The sequence below is a fragment of the Bombus terrestris genome, chromosome 7, assembly GCF_910591885.1.
Source record: "Bombus terrestris chromosome 7, iyBomTerr1.2, whole genome shotgun sequence".
Taxonomy (NCBI): Eukaryota; Metazoa; Arthropoda; class Insecta; order Hymenoptera; family Apidae; genus Bombus; species Bombus terrestris.
The window spans coordinates 24,984,660-25,005,639 of NC_063275.1; the positions used below are offsets into that span (position 1 = coordinate 24,984,660).

At 29.2% G+C, this 20,980-nt stretch overlaps 3 protein-coding genes across 11 annotated transcripts; 2 read left to right on the top strand and 1 right to left on the bottom strand.

The window, feature by feature from the left end:
- Positions 1-490: 490 nt before the first annotated feature.
- LOC100647903 (epidermal growth factor receptor substrate 15-like 1) lies at positions 491-16,707 on the bottom strand. 3 transcript variants are annotated; one of them, XM_003396951.4, is made up of 14 exons: positions 16,407-16,707; positions 15,877-15,921; positions 15,535-15,768; positions 15,196-15,468; positions 14,864-15,076; positions 14,635-14,792; positions 14,392-14,551; positions 11,184-11,429; positions 10,509-10,571; positions 9,273-9,616; positions 9,024-9,195; positions 8,802-8,948; positions 8,417-8,722; positions 491-7,430 (listed from the first exon to the last, which is right to left on the bottom strand). In XM_003396951.4, exons 1-14 carry the CDS (start codon positions 16,431-16,433, stop codon positions 6,702-6,704), a joined length of 3,117 nt encoding a protein of 1,038 aa, XP_003396999.1. In that variant the 5' UTR covers positions 16,434-16,707; the 3' UTR covers positions 491-6,701. The 3 variants fall into 3 exon arrangements, with proteins under 3 accessions (XP_003396999.1, XP_012166160.1, XP_012166161.1); XM_012310771.3 differs by having other exon boundaries at positions 7,296-7,466; positions 16,407-16,706; XM_012310770.3 differs by lacking the exon at positions 10,509-10,571 and having other exon boundaries at positions 16,407-16,706.
- Positions 12,438-14,318, top strand: LOC105665962. Of its 2 annotated transcripts, none has more exons than XM_048407570.1 (5): positions 12,438-12,681; positions 12,749-12,911; positions 12,966-13,287; positions 13,350-13,555; positions 13,642-14,019. In XM_048407570.1, the coding sequence occupies exons 1-5, from the start codon at positions 12,635-12,637 to the stop codon at positions 13,825-13,827; spliced, it is 924 nt and encodes a 307-aa protein (XP_048263527.1). In that variant the 5' UTR covers positions 12,438-12,634; the 3' UTR covers positions 13,828-14,019. The 2 variants fall into 2 exon arrangements, with proteins under 2 accessions (XP_048263527.1, XP_048263528.1); XM_048407571.1 differs by adding an exon at positions 14,111-14,318 and having other exon boundaries at positions 12,444-13,287; positions 13,642-13,823; positions 13,879-14,034.
- A 228-nt stretch (positions 16,708-16,935) lies between the features above and the next one.
- On the top strand, positions 16,936-20,973 carry LOC100648137 (alpha-1,3-mannosyl-glycoprotein 4-beta-N-acetylglucosaminyltransferase B). Of its 6 annotated transcripts, XM_020863813.2 has the most exons (11): positions 16,936-17,263; positions 17,376-17,552; positions 17,903-18,531; positions 18,622-18,668; positions 18,747-19,057; positions 19,132-19,262; positions 19,368-19,475; positions 19,570-19,763; positions 19,828-19,964; positions 20,034-20,158; positions 20,250-20,973. In XM_020863813.2, exons 3-11 carry the CDS (start codon positions 18,001-18,003, stop codon positions 20,277-20,279), a joined length of 1,614 nt encoding a protein of 537 aa, XP_020719472.1. In that variant the 5' UTR covers positions 16,936-17,263; positions 17,376-17,552; positions 17,903-18,000; the 3' UTR covers positions 20,280-20,973. The 6 variants fall into 6 exon arrangements, with proteins under 6 accessions (XP_020719472.1, XP_020719471.1, XP_020719473.1 ...); XM_020863812.2 differs by having other exon boundaries at positions 16,936-17,552; XM_020863814.2 differs by having other exon boundaries at positions 16,936-17,489.
- The last annotated feature ends 7 nt before the right edge of the window (positions 20,974-20,980 follow it).

Genomic DNA, 20,980 nt, shown 5'->3' on the forward strand with positions numbered 1-20,980 from the left:
AGGTACGAATGCATTTTCGCAATGATGACATCTTGCGGTAAATAAATCCACGTTTCAGGACCGTAACTTCTTTGCGTGACAATTAAATATATTTATATTATTATTATCTTAGTGAAAATAGCTTCGATATTTAATCAAATTTAAATAAACCTATTAATCCGATTTACTAAATTTTGGATTTTTTACTGGATTTTATACCGATAGGAAAGTATAAACAGTTTACGAAATGTAAATTCAAGAAATTAAAAATAAGATTAAATATTTTTTCTTAACGAGGGTGTAGTTTTAACAAATCGTAAAAAATAACTTAATTAAAATAAATTCCAATGTTACTATCACTATAATTATAATTGTATGGTTTCTTAAAAACAGAATGTTGGGAATAGTAAAAATTAACAAAAAAATAAGTTTAAAGTTCATTGCCTCTTCGAAGAATATCGAAAATAAAAAATGGAGAGTAGTAAGCATACGTAGGTTAATGTACACATAGTGAACCAGATGTTTGTATATTTAAACTTATTATGTACAAGGGGTTATATTATATTAAACAACGATTTGCTATATAGGTATTTGCCTATAAGAACTCGTAACATCGGTACAATATACTTGTTAATCGCATGACCACGGAGTGGTCACAGAACAAAACTTGATTATAAACTTGGTATTTTTTTATCAAGAAAAATGAGACGAAGGATATAAGCGTGTATATCGAATTTGTAATAGTTAATTGGCTCGAGTATTCTTTTGTCCAGTTGCAAATACATGTTTATAATCGATTTAAAAGATACCATTGAAGTTTTCCGATATTTGCAAAAATATAGAAACGATGTGTTATAAATTAGTAAGAATCGATAATGTGAAAGAAGTTTCGAAAATACAACTGAATACGAATGAACAGCCGTTTCTTTGCGTTTCAGGAAACTTCTTTGATATAATTATCGAAATATGTATACTCTCACTCAAAAGTCTTAGGACATTTATCGTTTTTAATAAAACCTTGGTATCCGATTTAAATTATAAATTATAAATTGCTTGCATGTTTCAATAACATTTACTTTCTTTATCATATAACTAACAATTTTTGATATCTTTATTGTATACATAGCCTTATCCATTATTATTTTTAACCTAATACAATAATTGTCTTAAAATTTTTGAGCGAGGAAGTAGTTTCGTGAAATATTCATGTTTGTAATGATTCGATGAAAGATCATCGATTACGTCCACTTGAGAATCACGACGAGCGTTGTACGATGTCTATTTAACGCGAGTTCCAACGAGCGATAATAATAAATTACTATTCGCATGCACTTTTGGCAGACGCTTGGCGAACAACAGATTATCTTTGTTACCAGCTAAATAGCGAGCATTCAGGAATATTTAGAGCGTACAACAGCGTGTCTCGAATGATCAGACTTCTAATTGATTTTTCAACTTGTAGCACAAAAAGCAATAAATCATATCTTTCTTGACACATTTTACGAAATAGATATCTTAACACGTTACCTTGAGCAAAGATACTTAACACGTTCGACACCGTAAGAAATGTAACATTTCGAATGATATCGTCGAATCGTATTAACATATTAAATTACAATATCTAATTATATAAATATTGTGAATATATAATAAAACGGTTTTTTTTTTTATTTTAGTTTAATATTAAACAGAAGAATATTTCTGTTAAACAAATGTTTTTGTTCAATGTTTATATTATTAACATCATCTCATACGGCATGGGACATGTTAGTGAAATTATTTAAAATCAAGTAGGACATAAGCAACGAAGAAGGAACATAATACCTCTCGTACAGGCTGCAATTCGCCAACGAATAATTTCAACGAGAAGAGTTTATGATTTCGTTACGTTGGTTGTATCAAAGAATACTGTTCTATCATTTTTCTTTCGAAGAGTATCGTTTCATACAACAGAATCTCGCTCTTACTCAAATTTTAGAGACACTGGAATGCACGTGGGTAGCAATAAAGTATATTAGTAATACAGTCTCAACATCTTCTACTTTCGCGATACATGAAAAATTGAGAAAATTGTCGGCGTGCGTTTCACCTACATGTACACATGTGCAACAGCATTCTTTCGATGTTAAACAAATAGCAAACAAATATCGATAACTCTTACGCAATTACGTATACATTTCGGATCTCGTTTGTCAATGATAGACACCTTCGAGGTTCCATTCCATAACTGTTTTTCGGTTTCGCGGAGAAATTTGAAGTTGACGAATATTTGTTTCTAATTTCTAGAATACCTTTCAATCATGTCCTTGACGATGTGATCGAAGTGAAGATTTCTCCGGTGAGCTTTCAAACGCTGCCTTGAAAGTAATTCGTACATTTTTCTTTCCTTTTTTTCTTTTTTTTTTTTTTTTTTTTTTTTTTTTACTTCTTCCGATTGATCGATAGAGCAACATTTTTTCAAACTTTTTGCATCTTGCCGCATTTTATTATTTTATGATTCGAAAATAATGTCGACAAGATCAATTGCCATGTGGTAAGATACCTAACAGAGGCAACACCTAAAACGAGAACCTTGTTCTCGAAAATATAAAAGTCACGCGTGAAGAAATCTCTAATCGAAATTGCTGCTTTTCGAAGGACGATCTTCTACGATGTTCAGTCTCTCGGAGAAATTTGTTTACCGAAAATACATACATTTATGTATATTTGTATAATCAATGTAACATCGTGAGTATTTTTTTGCTGATTACACACAGAGAACAAAAGTGATATACGCGACATCTTTCTCTTATTTATTACTACGCGAGGGAGTCGCGGACATAAAATTAACAAAGCATCGCTACAACTCCCTTTTTTTTCTTTTACGTCGCTTTTATGTTTCTTGAATCGCTAAATGTATATATATATGTATATGTATATGTATATATATATATATAAAACAGCATTCTTTGTGCACAGTACACCGTATATAGTCGACTTCCGTTACCGCGCATCAGTTGAGGGATTAATAACTTGAATTAGTTAATTACACATAGTTCAAGTACATTTACATACACATCTTTATCACATACTATTCGAAAACTCATGTTATTTGCATGTGAATTATAACAATTTCGATATGGATTGTACATATATATATATATATATATATATTAATGTTGTTTAGTTAGGTATGCCTGTGTGACCCCCTGAACGATGTTATCCTCATTCTCGACGCGATGATACTGAAATTTCTTTGAAATTTTTTTTCATGTTATTTTTATAACATATATCTTTCGGCAATGGTATAGAAATATATTTTTTAACGGACAAAGACAAAAGTGTAGAAAAGATTAAATTTCATTTTATAGATGATACGAAGACGATAAAAGAAAGGAAAACATATTCAGAGAGAACATTCATTGTTGAAATAATGTTCAAATACCGAAATAATAAAATATAGAAAATAAATGAGAGAGTAACGCTTTTAGTGATACGTAATATAATAATTTATGTTATTTCGATCGTTTTGACTATATTAGAGATAAAGGATATCGTCGAGAATATTGAAACAGCGTAGAGGAGCACGATGATATCGATAAATAAACTCATATTCGACATTTATATCCTGCAACTTTTCATGGATGGTGTCCTGTTGCATCGAATAAATTAGCGTAACAATTGTAGCATGAACGAAAGAGATTTTAACAATTTCGCACACCTGTTCACTTAGCACACCTGCACATTGGTAACAACGATATCAACGTTTTTTCTTATCAATAACGATATTAATAATTTCATCATACTTGTATTATTGTAACGTAACTTTATTGTTAAAACTTAATGGACAAGTACGTTCATCGTTCCAATTTCACTGGCAATTTTCTGCATAATTTAAGTATCATTATAAAGTATAATTTAATTAAAACGAGGCATAGAATAATTTTTTAAATACCTTTTTTAAGTTTGCCAATAAAAAGAAAATTGCAAACGTTTTACGCATTTAAATACAAATTTCTATAGATATTGAATCACTGGAATCAAATGTACCGTTACAATGTTCGTTCTAACTTAGTAGAACATGTATATGCTCATCGTCCTTTAAGTATTAACAAAAACAAAATGGAATAAAGCGTTTTCTATTTATACATAGTCTAAACATGTCGCAGTCAGGTTTCCTAAACGCATTTTAAATACGCTATTCAGTAGTGCTTGCGTATATGTATATACTTCGATTTATCTCGTGTATACATATGTATGCTCTTCGTTAATGTGTATTATTTTTTCTTCCAGTAAATTCATCTTGTGGTATATGCAACAGAATGTGTTAAACATATCTACGGAAAAAATACAAAGTTCATCGAATTTTATTTCTTCTATTGTTCCAACCTTCTTGCATTATAATTATCAAATAAATATCTTGTAGAAATCTAAGAGCTACGCAATTTACACATGAGATTTACAGAAGGAATAGAAATTACTTTTAAAAAATAGAACATTTTAAACGATATAATAAATTGAAAGCATTCTAGAATAATATTCATATTTTGAATAAAAATCACAAATCGATACATAGAAAATCTAATCATTCGATTAATAGCAAGAAAAGAATAATATCATCTTGTAAAATAATTATAGAAATATCGTTGTTAAATATTAAACGATGGAAATAGATATAACGAAATTTCGTCAAACGATGTATCATTAATTATTACTAGTAAAATATAGTTCGTACAACCGAAGATTAATTCGACTCTTTGGACGAGGCCCTCTAAATTATTGGAATTAAGCGTGGCATTAGGTCATTTGGTTTATTCCGATAAATATTCATTCTGGCACACACGTCTTCAATTCCCGCCAGTTACTACTTATTTGCCACCGTGTGATGTATGTATGTATACTCTCGAAGCATCCAAAACAGCAACGATATCGATACACAATAATACCATATTTATATCAGTAACACATAATATAATACGATTTTACAGTCATTTACTTCTTCTTCTTCTTCTTCTTCTTTCTTTTTTGTTCACTGGTAAATGATATATTGACAACGCTTGGTATTTTTATGATATAGTTATTACACTATCAATGATGGTGATGATGATGATGATGATGATGATGATGATGATAATGATGATAATAATAATAGTAATCATAATAATAATCATAATAGTGGTATAACAATAACATAATTATTATAATAATTACCATGAAATAATACAGATAGAAATATATACAGCATGCGTAATACATTGTCGTTGTTGTAATGTTATATGATTATAATAGTAAAAGTAAAGATACACGCGGCTCTTTGTGTTTGATTCGAACGATTCCATGCTACGCGAGATTATTCGGAGGCAAACACGGAGCTACGCTTTATCTGAACACCTTATTTCTTTGGGACGTACTAAGACCGAAGGCTGAATCAGACGGCATTCTCACAAACATTATTGGAACGGTTCACTTACACTACTACAACATAACAAATACCATTGTTTACTATTCGCACCTTCTATTCATCATCTGTTCATTAAATCCAGAGTCTATTAAAAAAAATTCTAAAAGTTTCATTTGGATTTTATTGCAGTTTTAGTACTATTCAGAGTGAAACACAAAATTTTTATGTTAATCAATAACTGATCTTTCTTATACACAATAATAACATGTCGAAAAGGATACTAATATGTAATAGTATTTTTTTTAATAATCTTTATATATCGTATGTTTTGTGTATTTCTACCTAGTAACGTTTATATAGCCAGAATGATTTTTTTATGTCGCTTATTCAATGCCTTCCGGTAAATATTGACGAAGACATGTACCGAGTTAGAGTATCATGCATAAGACATCATTAATAGTGCAGATCAAACAAACAGAAATGTTACACTCCGCTGTTATTCGCAAATGTACAGATGTATATTATATATATTAAAGTGTACTTCGTATAACGATGTTGAGAATCTTTTATCTGCTCAAATGCGGATAATCATTTATATTACTAATCCGCTCACTTTGAACTCACTGAATACGTGTACATAACATTTTTTTTATTGTCAATCCAATAATCTGCCATTATACTTTGCTTTTATACATGCTAATTTAACGTTAGCGATAGTGTACAACCAACTACGAGTATATAAGTGTCATTATCTTAGAATTCGATATTGCAAGGCAATGATTAATCTTTCCTTTCCTTTTACTTTTTTACAAAATCGATCGATTCCTCTGTGGTAAACCAGAGTATCGAAAAGAGCGCGCGGTTCAATATAATTTTTTTTTTTTTTTATGTTCAAATAGTATTCAATGCATCAAGAAATTTGTTTGTGACTATATAGTTGAATACTTAAATGTATCCTGTATCGGATGAAACCAAGAAGATCACATCCAAAACTGACTTCATATGCAGTGAAATGTTTCTTGATGTTAGATAATTAATGTTTCTATAAATTGTTGGATGCATGTATGCTTGATTCAATTTCTGTTTTCGTGCCACCGTGATTATGATATGCCAAGTAGTATTAAAAATAAGCATTGCGCGATTATCCTTCATAGCCTTTCATTAGCACGGATCTCATAGTTATTAATAATAAGTTAACATATCATATATCTTTCAGTTCTGATTTCATTATTGAAGATTCGTAAAGTCGTTGTGCCCGAAAATATATGTATATATATATATATATGTGTATGTTTCAATTCAATCAAATAAATCAAACAGAAAGTGCTTTTACCGATAAAATTTACAATTTCCCAGATTTTTCTTGCTTACTTAGTTCAAGGGCTAAAGCTAATTCAGCCTCTTCTTGCTGTTTACGCTTACGCCTTTCCTCCTCGGTCTTTAAGCTTTGTTGAGATGCCCAAACAAATTGCTCCTCTTCGCTCAACGAGAGAGGTGGTGCATTGTTACCGTTCCAAATTTTACCCATGTCATTTTTCGATTTTTTATCATTAAAAGTAGTTTTAGATCTATTGTGTGCTAAATCTTGTCCGTGCCTTCTGGCAGATTTTTCATTCTTGGTGGAAAATGCTTCGTCTATGTCGACCGTTTTTATCTTCAAGTTTGAAAACGCATCACAGTCGATGGTCTTTATATTTCTGTTGTCGTCAGAGAATGCTTTCACGAAATCAGTATCGAATTTAGCATTGTCTTTCTCAAACTTGCTTTTAGTCAGAGGAAAAGTATTCGAGAAATCGATATCAAAGCTTTTGGTGAACGAATTTTTACGAGAGAGTACCGAGGTTGTTCCGTAACTAAACGGATCCACGTTGCCAGCCGTTGTTTCACTCTTATTCGCGTTATGATCTTCTGCATCATCGGCGAAAGGATCTGGTATGTTAAAGGGATCTTCGTATCGATAGTCTCTGAACGGATCTTCCGTGAAATCCGGCAGCTTTGGAGTTACCGTTGATACTGTATGTGTTCTGCTGGTTGGTCTGGGTGGTGCCGTTCGAGTCAGTGTTGGTTCCGGCTGAAGCAGGTTTTTTTAGTGGTCAATTTTCGTTTACTGAAAAGATAGAAAGAATAGCGCAAGAACCGCTGGTTATCGTCAGGCTGCTGGACCATACGTGGCTGTTGTTGAATACTAGAATATACTCAATTGCAAGCGAGTCGAAATATTCGAGTTCATTCGTTTTGATTTTGTTATAATAAGAAACACTAACACGCAATAATCTGTAGTATGTTACTAAATTAAACAATTAGTAACCAACTGATAATCAACTTTGAGCAAAATATAAAAGAAACAACAAATGATAGATAAAAATAATAAGTGAACGCTTTTTAAACCATTCGCGAATAAATAAACATGCGTTTAAAGATTCTATGATATTAAATTGGTCGAATTAACTCGAACATTTTATTTAAGTAATGTAAAAATTTCCATGCAATATTATAAAAAGAAAATAGAATACTGGAACAAAGAGAACAAATTAATTAATTTGTAGACAGCATGCTCCAGGAGTCGGATCAATGAATAAACTGAAAATTGTGCAGCTTCTACCTAAATATGAAACAAAAAATATAATTAATCTTTTTTTTAATATAAATATATTTCACAAAATAATATTGTAATATATTAAAATGACATATTATATAGCAATATTAAGTAACTCGTAATTTAGAAATGTGAGTTAAGAATCATATCTCACATCACTATTTATGTAAATCAGCATTGTACTTTAAGTAATGTTTAAGTCATTATCAATATATTACACCTTCGTTAAAAATAACTGTATTTAAAACCTAAAGTAACAGCATACAACATACTGGACATTGATAAAACTGAGGAAGGAAGGGATATGCCCAGGAAGATATATTGGAACACTTAAACAGAAAGAAAGGAGATTGGTTAATACAATTCAGAGTGCCAAGAAAATAATTGTTCTACCAACTGATAGAATAGGAGCATAATTTTCAACAATATTATATGACACTTGAAAACGTGGAAGTACATACCTTAGAATCAAAATTAGCAAAATCTGCAAATCCAGTAGATGTGTTAAAATTATTACTGTTGTTGTTATCTATTATGCCTTGTTGAGCAGAGAAAGCATTTGCAAAGGGATCAGGTGTAGGAGAAGGTGTAGGCGGTGCCGGTGCTGCTCGTAGAGGACCGGTAGGTCCTTGAGACGGTCGAGGAGGTGCTGGTCGTGGTGGAGGTTGTTTTGCTTTTTTAGGAGGGAGAGCAGGACTAGGACTTTCTGGTCGAGGTGGTGCATGAAGATTTGCAAATGGATCATCTCCAAATGGATCTTTTGTCGCCTAGGAGAAAAAGAACTAATAAATAAACAAAATAATAGCTGTATTCTTGAGAGAATTTATTATTCCTATAATGACTTACCGATGTTGTAGTGGTAGCTTTAGTATCATTTCTTTTTCCATCTCCAAATGGATCAAATGGATCTTGTTTCACAACAGCATTGCTATCGTCAAATACACTAAATGGGTCAGATGCGAATCCCCCTGCTCCTCCTCCTCCTCCTCCTCCCTGTAATTGTAAACATATTGCTACATTAGGAATTACATAATAATATAAGTAATTATTTCAATTGAAAGATCTTACAGTAGTATTTGGAGATGAAAATGCACTTCCAAATGGATCCGGTGTTGATGCATTATTAAATGGTTCTGCAAAAGGATCTTGTTCAAATCCATCCATTGTTGCTCCATTTGTATTAGAAAATTGAACGTTTTTCTTATTTTGAATCTTATCTTCTTCACTTGTTTTCTCATATCTATAGATTTTTACACAGAAATAATAAAGTAATATTGTTATAAAGACAATTAAGGAATATACATATTAAATACTTACTCTAAATTCTCAATTTCGGGATTAAATTGCAGACTAGTATCAGGTACAAGTGTGGCATCTCCAGTTGCAAGTGCAGAGTCATAAAGTGCAATTGCGTCACTCATTTGCCGTTGTTGTTCTTGTAAATGAGTGATTTTTGCTTTTGCTTGACAAATTTGCAACTGTGTATCCTGCAAATTTTTAGTGAGTTCATTTAATTGGTCCCTGCTTTTATTTTGTTGCTGTTCTAACTGCTGTTCTTCTTGTCTCAAGCCTTCCAATTCTTGTCGTTTAAAATTCAGTTCTTCTTCTTGAGCACGCAACACCGATTCTTGCTCTTCTGCTTGTTGACGCAATTTATCAACCTATTATTAATGGTAATAAAGTATTATACACAATAATTCATTTATTATGACATACGTATAAAAGTATATTTCTGTAATATGTTAAGTATATTTGAAGATACACATATACATATATATGTAACTTATAGACTATATACAAGACTAAATATGTAATTTAATGAAGTTTATAGTCATTCTATAATATATTAATTACATATTGTTAATAATGTATGGTGTTATATCTACACTTAATTATTTGCAATTATCAACATATAGTTGTAAATACAGAAAAATATTATATACAATTATAAAAATTTAAGACTCAAATCTAGATTAAATACTTGTATTTTTATCAATTTTGAAAAAAATTAAATTTAGCATATAGATTTATATGAAATACTTTTATAAGATTAAAACATGATTTCATAATCTTTACTAGACTGGAGTCTCAAACACAAAGTTCTAAGCAAATATAATTCTTTTGATGGCAATCTATGCTACAACCAGTTTATCATGCAATGCAGCAAAGCACTAGCATTAACTATGCAGATGTAACAGAAACAAATAAAGCTTTTTCTAAAATAATGTGTGGTGTATATATATTAAATCATTAGTTTATATATTTATACTTTATACATACGCTTATATAGATAGAACTAAAGTCCCATATAATTATTTTCTGAATATAATTAATACGCAAAATGAAATCATAAATGTTTTTATTTTTAAATTTTTCTAGGTTTATCATTATTCTTGTAAAAAGCTATCCCGATTTTTATCATTTTATAGTATTATACTTGATGAAGTTATAAGTACTAAAGAATTGTAGCCACTATCTCATAGTAGTGAGAAATAGAATCTGTATTTCGCAACCGTACCTGCCCTTCATTAAAAGTAGAAATTTTTGATGTACCTTTTTCTGTTCTTCACGTATCTTCTGCTCGACCTCACTCAAATCTTTATCTACTTCTGTCTTCTATAAGCCAAACATAATAAAACATAATAAAACTAAATCATAATGAAGGATCTAAACACATTGTAAAATAAAACAATAAAATGAATTGATAAATATTCTATTATATAAAATATAAATTATATTCATTGAAAAAAAAGTAATCAGAGAAAGATCATAAATAAATAAATTGGTCAATATGTATGAGGAGAAATATATAATGAATTATATAATGTAAAACATGCTATATGTATAAAAATGATTTTAAGTATCTTATAACTTATATTATGAAATATGCGAAAATGTTAAAAAGATAATATTAAATACAGGAAAAGACTCTTACACTTTATACCTCTTTCCTTAATTGATAACTATTTTGTATGCAAAAAAATAATTTGTAAAACATATGATAGTGTAATAATACAATATGCAGTGTTAAATTATATTATTAAAACTTAATTTGTATCAAATAATAATTTCTAAATTGTAAAAATCGTAGTAAACTTAATTATTTACATATCTCAACAAAAGCATTATATACAATTCACAAATCCATGTTTCTAATTTCATATGTAAGCAAAGCTGTACATTCAACAAGCAAATCATCCAAATATACCAAATTAAAATGTTATTTACCTGAGCCTTTAAATCGTTCAATCGCTTTTGTGCTTCGCCTTTCTGGTTTTCTAATTGTTTTAATGTAGCAGCAAGTGTATCCAATTCGCTCTGTAAACTTTTAATTTCACCATTCTTTATCTTAATATCAGCTTCCTTTTGTGCTATATCTTGTTCCATACTTTGCCTCTCTTTTACAAGTTCTGCTATGTCTTTACTTATCATGTCCAATTCTGGGTTTGAATAACCAGAGACATTATTGTTTTCCTAAAAATGAAAATACATTTTATTGAAAATAAAAAAGGGAAATAAGTTATATGAAATGATGATTTAATTATATAATGACAGTACAGATGTTTTGTGTGTGCGTATAATAATATATAAAAAACATATGTCAAGTTAGAACTTAAATATCATATGTAATTTGAAAATATATCTACATTTGGATAATCATATTCCATGTAACAAAATTAATACATTCTATATTTTAACTATCTAAATATTTTAAATAACTTTAAACAGTTCTAGAATATTTTTTATTGGGATATAATTCTTTATAATAAGTAAAATTCTATATCATTTACAAAAAACTGCCAAATAATTTAATAATTTTTATACAATTCAATTCAACACATTTTTTTGTCAGTACAGAGTATAAAAAATTAATTCTTTCTTGCTACTGCTATCCATTAGAGGAAGCATTGCAATTTTTCAATGAATTATATACCTCATATTAAATTAGTTTATAGAAATAAAGGTGCTGTCATTTATTGTGTTAATTATGAATTCTTCTATGTATTCACGACGAGTTTTAGGTTTAATTTTTTCCAGATCATTTGTACCGTACAAGGATATTAATTTTGCTTTTCTTGCTTCTATTTGTAACTGTTTTGCAAACATAACATTTCTCGCCTTTTCTCTTTTCAAGGTGACTATTGGTGTTTTATTATGTATTAAGACAGGCACAATTGTTATACAACTTGCCATATCCAAATTGTTTTCCTTTTTACGTAATGAACATATTTCCATTGCATTTAAATTACATTTACTACATTTTGACATGTTTGTTGATTTCAATGTAAAGAAATAAATTTCTAATAGATAAAAAATTGAAAAACGTATGTCAAGTTTCATAAAACTATAAGATGCGGTTAAAATTGTTGTTATATATTTATTTCTTATTAAATATAGTTTCTAATTTTATAATAGGAATAAATTTATGGAAAAAATATAATGAACTTCGTAAAAAAATAAACAAAAAATTGAATAAACAAAAAGGTAATAATTTTTGCCATTTTTCAGCAAAAATATAGTAGCTTTTTATTTTCCATTAAGAGAGTGAACTTCTTCTTGATATTAATGAATATGAATATCCAAGAGCAAATGAAACACTTAGAAAGATACACAAAGAGTTATGGCAGGAATATTATGAATGTTTAAAAAAGACATATAACGAAATTGGATCGGAAAGGATGATGTATCCAATAGCGTTTCAAGCCTTAGAAGGAACACTTGTCACGTATGATGAAAAGAATACTCTTATTACTTATTTTATAATAATAATATTACTAATACACCAATTTCAGATTAAAATGTCAAATATGTATTTCTCCAATAGAAATCTATGTTAGCGATGATGTAGAATGGTATTTCAATAATACTGTTAGCAATGATACAAGTAGGCTTATAGAATCAGATAATGTGTTCATTTCCCCAGAAGACAGATCATTAATAATACATAACATTAAGGTACAATTTAGTAAATAAATATTTTTTGCCATAATAATACAGTAGTCTTTACAGTCTGAACAAGCTGGTCAATATTGGTGTAAATTTGGGGATACAATATCAATATATTACTATATATCCATTGACACTGATCTTGAAGGAGTAAAAACTGTATACCCTACAACAGCACCCAATATGCCTCATGCAATACCACAAAATATTGTATCGGAATATAATTTAAATATCTATACAACATGGACTAAATGGTCTTTATGTTCTAACTGTAATGTAGTTGGTAAAAAAGTTCGATATGGATATTGTACTGTTTCTTCACGTGCAGATGTCAACAAGAAAAATATAATAGAAGAAAAACAACTTGCAGATTATAAACGGCAAAGTATACTTTTTTTTCGTACTATGCATTATCTATCTTAAAATTTCAAAATGTGTAACATTTAGCTGCAGAGAATGAACAAAATGGAACAATAGAAACTACAACCACAATTCAGGATCAAATTATAGATAAAAGTATGAATGATAAAATCAAAATGGTTTTGCGTTTATTTAGAAATAAAATACCTTGTAAAAGTAAATATTTGCCAAAAGCTTTGAACATTTCGAATATTAAAGATAGAAAAACAGAAATTATGGTGCGCTATTGCAAGGTATTATTAAATATTATGCAAATAAGAATATTTCGTGTAGTGCTTAATATTTAATATACAATTAAATTTACATAACTTCCTTGTAGATAAAGTGTCCAGAAAATATAATATTCGAAGTACGAGATAAAAAGGGAAATGTACTTGAAAGTGCAAATAATAGTGCTGGTATATATTCTATGGTTCAAGGAATGCCCGCTCCATCGCCGCCAGTTATACGCACAACAATTTATCAAAAACATGACAAAAAAGCAGTTCTTGTGTGTCCAGGGTAAAATAACATTGAAAATTAAAGAAATACATTCAAACTTTTTTTACTTTTCCAGAAATTTAAATACAGATGTACCAATTAATTGGAAAATAGATGACAAAATCTTAAATCCGTCTATTGTAAAAGACCAATCTGAAGGAAGAATTTATTTTAATTCGCAAATGCATATAATTTTCAAATCATTAAAATTTCAAGATGCAAATATATATAGGTAAATAGTTATTTAGTTATTAAAACGAATTAAACAATAATACTTTGAATACAATTCATAATGACTCTGTTTACAGTTGTTGGCAAAGAAATGAAATCGTTGGTGTAATAAAATTAAATGTAACTGGAGAAATGGAACTACAAACAAATTACAGTGTTATTATGATTGGTGGAATGTTAATAATTGTTGTATTCATGATTGTGTTTTGGAGGGCATTTCAAACTCGTAAACGTTTTACGATACATTGACTGTATCGTGCACTATTTCTTTGAAATAAAACAACACATGATGTTGCAAAAAAGGTATAAATAACTAAGAAAGAAGGAAAGAATTATTTTGATACAACAAGATATTTACCACAATAGATTCAGTTGGTTTTCGCATGGATGGTGGTATCATATCAGGGCTCAAAGCTGTGGGCGGTTCAACACCCCTGAGTTTTTGTTTAATAAGCCACATAGCTAGCGCAAATTGTTCTTTATTTAACTTTCCACTTTGACATGTGTCGCAAAGACTCCTGAAAAATAAATAAGAAATTTCTTTCATTTTTTTCTTATTCTTTGCTAACCAGTAAACATTATAATTAAAATATATATGTACCATATATGAGCTAAAACAGTCTGTGGAAGTCCACTTTGAAGGAAGACATCTTTGATTTCAATACCTGAGACATACCCATCCATATCTAGATCAGCTTGCAAAAATAGTTTGTCTGCTACTATTTGATCCTCAGATGAAACTACCCACTGTACATTCGTCTGTATCATATATTTTTATATTAGGATTAGAATATTTAATTTTTATTTTTATTTAACAATCGAAATATTACCTTTACTGTATCCAAACCAACTATGCCCTTCACTGGAGGTACATTAGGTAGAGGTGGTATAGATGGTGGGACTGTTGTAATTACAGCAATTGGCGCAGGAGATTTTGGTACTGGTGTTGTAGAATCTTTCCTTTTTGCTGGTGGCATTAACTCTGGTGGAAGTACACTTGGTATAGCATATTTCTCTAAAGCTTTATACACTAAATGCACAGCCTGTATTAAATAAATAATACATTAAATTATATTATAGAAATAAAAAATTAATTCATTATAACTATCTTGTATATTATAGAGCTTATACTTCTCTTGTATATTATAGAGAGTATACTTACAACAACAAATTCATGTCTATCCAGCATACCATCTTTATCCATATCTGCAAGATCCCAAATCTTTCCAAGTGTATCCAAAGGAAGTTTACTATCCATAAGAACATCCTTTACTTTATTTCCAGGTATATATCCATTTGAAGGTTGCAAACTGTCAAAAAGTTGATCATATTTGGCTCTTTCTGAAGGTTTAATAGACCAATCTCCGTTACTGACAGATGTTATTACTGGTACAGTATTTACTATATTTTTTTGAGATATTACAGGAATATCACCCTAAAAATATATAACGGCGATAAGTAAAATAATTTATTTTGCGTATTAAATAATATAACAGTTTACCATTTTTGGAGGTGGCAATTCTATATTTAAATTTGACATACTAAGGTCTCTTCCTGCTTGGGCTAACGCACAAAGTTTGAGAGCAACAAAAAGACCAGATTTGTCTAATAATCCACGTGATTGCGGATCTGCCATATCCCATATCTTACTTAATACAACATCACTCAGCTGGGATTTCTTAAGAAATTTTGCAGCTTCCATCGCATGAATTTGTCCATATCCATTTGGATCCACCTTCATATGTCATGCGTCATATAACATATTAATCAAATATTTGATTTTAAACCATCTAGATACATAAACATATAAGATATTACTATATGAAAATACATAAAACTATACCTGGTTATAATAAGCTTCATATATAGCAGTATGGCTTCCAGCCACCTGTATAAAAACAAATTTATTAAATGTATATATATATATATGTATATATTCACTGCTATTATATCATAAATTGTATCATATGACAAACTGTTAATAGTATTATGCATAAATAACTCACACAAATTGCGGCAAATATAATTGCCGCAAATGTATAATATATTAACATTAACAAATATATGAATAAAAGCTTCAAATTATTAAGTTTTATGATATGTAAGTTATAACCATTTTATTAAGAAGTTTATCAAGAAGTACATAGAGGAGATAATGTATTTAATGTAGATTTATCGAAAGATTATTTGTATGTACTGTCAAAGAAGTTTAAGTAACTGACGACACAAGTATGGTTGTATTTAGAATGTGTATGGTAAAAGATGGTATCGCTTTACACGGAAGAAAGATGAATCTTTCAAAAAATTTACTTAATAATAGATCTAGTATATTGAATATTATAGCCTGATAAAATTATAAAAATTATAATATACCTGCGTGGGTGATGGCAGGGCGGCCATACTTGCATTGAACACTGGCTTAACCAATCAGACTATGAATCGATAGTATGTCATATTAACTATTTTACTTAACATTTCGTAGAACAATTATTATTGTCAGATACATTAACGAAACGTAGAACACCGATTATATTTTTCCTGTCAAATTATTTGGACGAACGAAAGAAAGTAAATGAAATTTATTAACAATATGAAAGACTTCTGCCGCTTGTAGCGCTCGATTGCCGTCTTATATCACCCGTGCCTTATATTCTCATATTCCACCTTCTTTTCATCAACCGATAATCATGCAAACTAGACTTCATGCGCACGATGTAAACTTACGATTCAAATTGAGTATCTATGTAACTTGAATATCTATATATCTATATTATTTTATAGATAATTTGTATCAAAATGACTTATTTCAAATTTGAATACAACTTTCGATTAATTGTTCTGCAGTGTATTAAAAATTATTTATGTATTGTTTTCTAAAATTATAAACAAGTTTATTTTTCCAATCAATTGAAAAGTATCCTGTAAAAAGTGTACATCTTAATTTACATTTTTAGTCGTTTTATCATTTTATTAAAAATTTACAGGCATCACTACTATTGGTGCTGTTACTCTTCAATTTGTATTGTTATAGTAAAATAAGTTATGCTATAATACGTATGTAGAACCAATGTTAGTAATTTGCCATAATATATAATTTATACGATTTTTATGTAAAAATACGTGATATACATCAGAAAGAGAATGAAAAAATCGAATGACGCGTTAGTGGTAAAATGAATCAGAACGAATTGAAACGATCGATCAAAATTTTTTTCCCTGAACAATTTCGAGTAAGAAAATTGTCTTTGCCGAGATTATATTGGACATTAATTGAAAATAGCGCAATATAACCAATTCTCTGATCAAATAAAGTATAATATTTAGAAAAAGTCAAGTTTACAGGTTATTAACAAAATGCTACTGTCGATTAAAAGAAAATAATACTGGTTTTCATTGAAGAAAACTACCGGTTTAAAATGAACACTTTATAATCGATAATGATATTCGTTGAATCTAGTAAGTCTCATAGGTTTTGCTTTGTCATTATCCGAAGAATTCAAGACTATATGATGTTTCATGGTAAATATTAATCTTCGGAAAACAAAATACTAAAAGCATAGTAGATATATTCCTGTCATGATCTTTTCTTTCCTGTTTTTGGTGCAGATGATGCTTTCCTTTTCAATGTACAATTTTGGAAATGATCGTATATCTGTAAACAATTTGTTTACCTTTTTCATATTTCATACATAATTTTTATAGATAATAATAAATATATAATTTTTAATTTATTATCTTTTGTGTTATCTGAAATTTGATGTTACTTTAATCTTTCATTTCTAATATCATTTAGATTTTCATGATTTTCTATTTTTTCAGCTTTCACGTTGTTTAATTACAATGCATTTACATATATCGATATATTTTAGGTTCCCCATGGTGTGAACTTATAATGTGATATTATTGAGAATTTGTTTTTATTCAACAAGATTATGACTATAACCATGTAGAATTTAGTATCAAGAAGATGATGCCTCATTTTGTAGTTCTGACACCCATAAGAAGACGTTTGATCATACTCTCAATATTATTAATAATATGCGCCATTCTAAACCTTCTATCGCCATCAGATTTGCACGAAGAAACAGTCTTGCAAAATAGTATCGCAGAATTACAAGCTAAGTTGGAACATTTACATGCTAAATATATTACAAGTCAAGAAGAAATAAATTTATTGTCACATCAGTTATTGCAATTAATAGAGAACAATCACATTTTACCAGATCTTCAATTTTTACTTAACAATGCTACATCAAATGTGACCAACATAAAGTTGCCATCTATATATAATTTTCTTCCTCATTTTTTGAATGATCCTAATAGTCTACGTCCAGCATTTGTACAGAGTAAAGGTCGCACTGGAGTTAGCATGGTACTTGGTGTACCAACAGTTAAAAGAGAAGTACAAAGTTATTTAATGGCAACACTTAAAAATTTACTAGATCGCATGAATTCTGTGGAGACAGCAGATACTTTAATTATCGTGTTAATCGCAGAAGTAAGTATTTGCAAGATAATAACATAGTTGCCTTGAAATATTGCACTATAGTTATTTTTATCTATGTATCATTCATATATATTTTTACAGACAGATTTGGAATATGTGACGTATGTTGCAAAACAAATTGAAGTTCAGTAAGTTATACGTAAAAAATAGCAATGTTTGATGCTATCCATTTCTTAATATATCTAATTTATTTGTTTATATCTCAGGTTCCCAACTGAATTTGAAGCTGGTGTAATTGATGTAATATCTCCGTCTGCATCTTATTACCCAGATTTATCCAAATTGCACGATACTTTAGGCGATGACCATCAAAGAGTTGTTTGGAGGTCAAAGCAAAATTTAGATTTTGCATTTCTTATGTCATACGCTCAGACAAAAGGAACGTTTTATGTACAACTAGAAGATGATATTTTAGCTAAAAAGAATTTTATAACGACAATGAAATCTTTTGCACTACAAAAGATAGCAACTAAAGAAAATTGGTTTGTTTTGGACTTTTGTCAATTGGGATTTATTGGTATGTTATATCGATATTGATATGTTAATTGCTAAAATTAATTGCTTTGTTTTATATTCATAATTTTTTATCAGGAAAGTTATTTAAATGTGCAGAACTGCCATGGTTGATACAATTCTTTTTAATGTTTCACAACGATAAACCAGTTGACTGGTTATTAGATCATTTGGTATCAACTAAAGTTTGTAGTCTTGACAAAGATAGTGTAAGTGTATACACTTAATAGCGAATTAGAAAGATATATATTTTAAAGACATATATGTATTTGTATGTAATGTATTTATGTTAATGAATGTTTTGTATATTTTAGAAACATTGTAAAATGGCTAAAGCAGAATTATGGGTTCACTACAAACCTTCGCTTTTTCAACATATAGGAACACACTCCTCGTTGAAAGGAAAAGTACAGAAATTAAAGGTACATATATTAAAAGGAAAACAATTACACATATGGTATTTCTGTTTTTTTTCTTTTTTCTATATTCTATAATTATTACAAATGGTATGTTTAGGATAAACAATTTGGAAAAATAACATTATATTATGCGCACGAAAATCCAGAAGCGATAGTCGAAACACAAATTAAACCTTACAAACAATATACGTTACAAAAGGCCTATAAAGGTGAATCATTCTTTTGGGGTCTTTTGCCGCAACCCGGAGACCATTTAAAATTCAAATTTTCCCATCCTATTTTTATAAAAAGGTATTTTAAACATGTATCATATTTTATGCAACAAGTAATTATGACGTTAACTTTTGTAATGCAGGTACTTATTTAGAAGTGGAAATCCTGAGCATCCATCCGATAGATTTTATAACACTACAGTAGAGGTCTTTACAAAGATATCCGCATCCATGAATAGAAACAGTAATGACATTACCGAGGATGGTTATGTTATTATAGGTATTGTACAATATTATATGAATAGGCATATGTAATTAATAATATATATATAACGCTGTTTATAATTAGGAAAGTTTGATGCACTTGGGATTGCTCAAGGAACAGTAGATCCAAGATTAGGGAAAATATTGATACTTCGTTTGACAGTACACAGCGAAAGTGAAAATTGGGCTATCTTATCCGAGGTAACATTTGTCAGTAAAGAATGTTGTTATATTTATAAATATTATACAAGTAAAATTTACGCAGATTTTCACATTTATTTTTCATTTTTTATATTAACAGATTCATATAGTCGAAGATCATCCTAGTTGACCTGCAGAAAAAATATTTCGAAAATTTTTTCGGCATCATTTACAGGGATAATATAAGCTAATTATTAAATTATTTTTAATTTTATTTTCGTGTCATTATATCTTGATAGATTATAGATTAAAGATTATTTTCCACCGTCCACCATGAGAGATAACTTATACGATATTTTAGTAGATCTGATTTTAATTTAGAAAGTGAGTTTAACAAAATTTTGTTTTTAAAAGATGAATCATCGTTACGTATAACGGGACGATATAAATATAAGTCCTTTATTAGCAAAAATATTTAATTCTTTTTCTGAGATATGTTTTCGAGCAACTTACGAAATTTTTGACCAATTTTACCAATTCTCTAATCGAAACAGTACCTGCGTAGTCAATATGTTATTTCATTTATCAAAGATCGAAACACCACTTATAATTTTATGTAGGTATTTCTAGTAAGTGAGCAAGGAAGTTTCTGTGACTCGAATCTCTCGCACAATACTATTAATGCGAATAGGAATGTCATATACTTAACATCGCGATAAAAATAAGTGCCAGACTATTTTAAGAAATGTTAAGGTCAGTGGAACAAACAAGTGATTTATCTTTTCGTAAAACAAGGAAAAATCGTCGAACAAATATAAATTTGTAATATGTGTAATTATGTGCAATTTATATACTTTCTGTAATATATTATCAAAGAAATATTATTAATGT

Excerpts from the sequence above, each read along its gene's own strand:
- LOC100647903 (XM_003396951.4), bottom strand. The coding sequence starts at position 16,433 with ATGGCCGCCCTGCCATCACCCACGCAG. Across the intron at positions 9,196-9,272 it reads CCCGAAATTGAGAATTTAGA|ATATGAGAAAACAAGTGAAG; the intron begins GTAAGTATTTAA and ends AAAAATCTATAG. Across the intron at positions 8,723-8,801 it reads AAGCTACCACTACAACATCG|GCGACAAAAGATCCATTTGG; the intron begins GTAAGTCATTAT and ends TTTTTCTCCTAG.
- LOC100648137 (XM_020863812.2), top strand. The coding sequence starts at position 18,001 with ATGATGCCTCATTTTGTAGTTCTGACACCCATAAGAAGACGTTTGATC. Across the intron at positions 18,532-18,621 it reads TTATCGTGTTAATCGCAGAA|ACAGATTTGGAATATGTGAC; the intron begins GTAAGTATTTGC and ends ATATTTTTACAG. Across the intron at positions 19,263-19,367 it reads GTAGTCTTGACAAAGATAGT|AAACATTGTAAAATGGCTAA; the intron begins GTAAGTGTATAC and ends TGTATATTTTAG.
- LOC105665962 (XM_048407570.1), top strand. The coding sequence starts at position 12,635 with ATGATGTATCCAATAGCGTTTCAAGCCTTAGAAGGAACACTTGTCAC. Across the intron at positions 13,288-13,349 it reads TGCAGATTATAAACGGCAAA|CTGCAGAGAATGAACAAAAT; the intron begins GTATACTTTTTT and ends TGTAACATTTAG. Across the intron at positions 13,556-13,641 it reads TTATGGTGCGCTATTGCAAG|ATAAAGTGTCCAGAAAATAT; the intron begins GTATTATTAAAT and ends ACTTCCTTGTAG.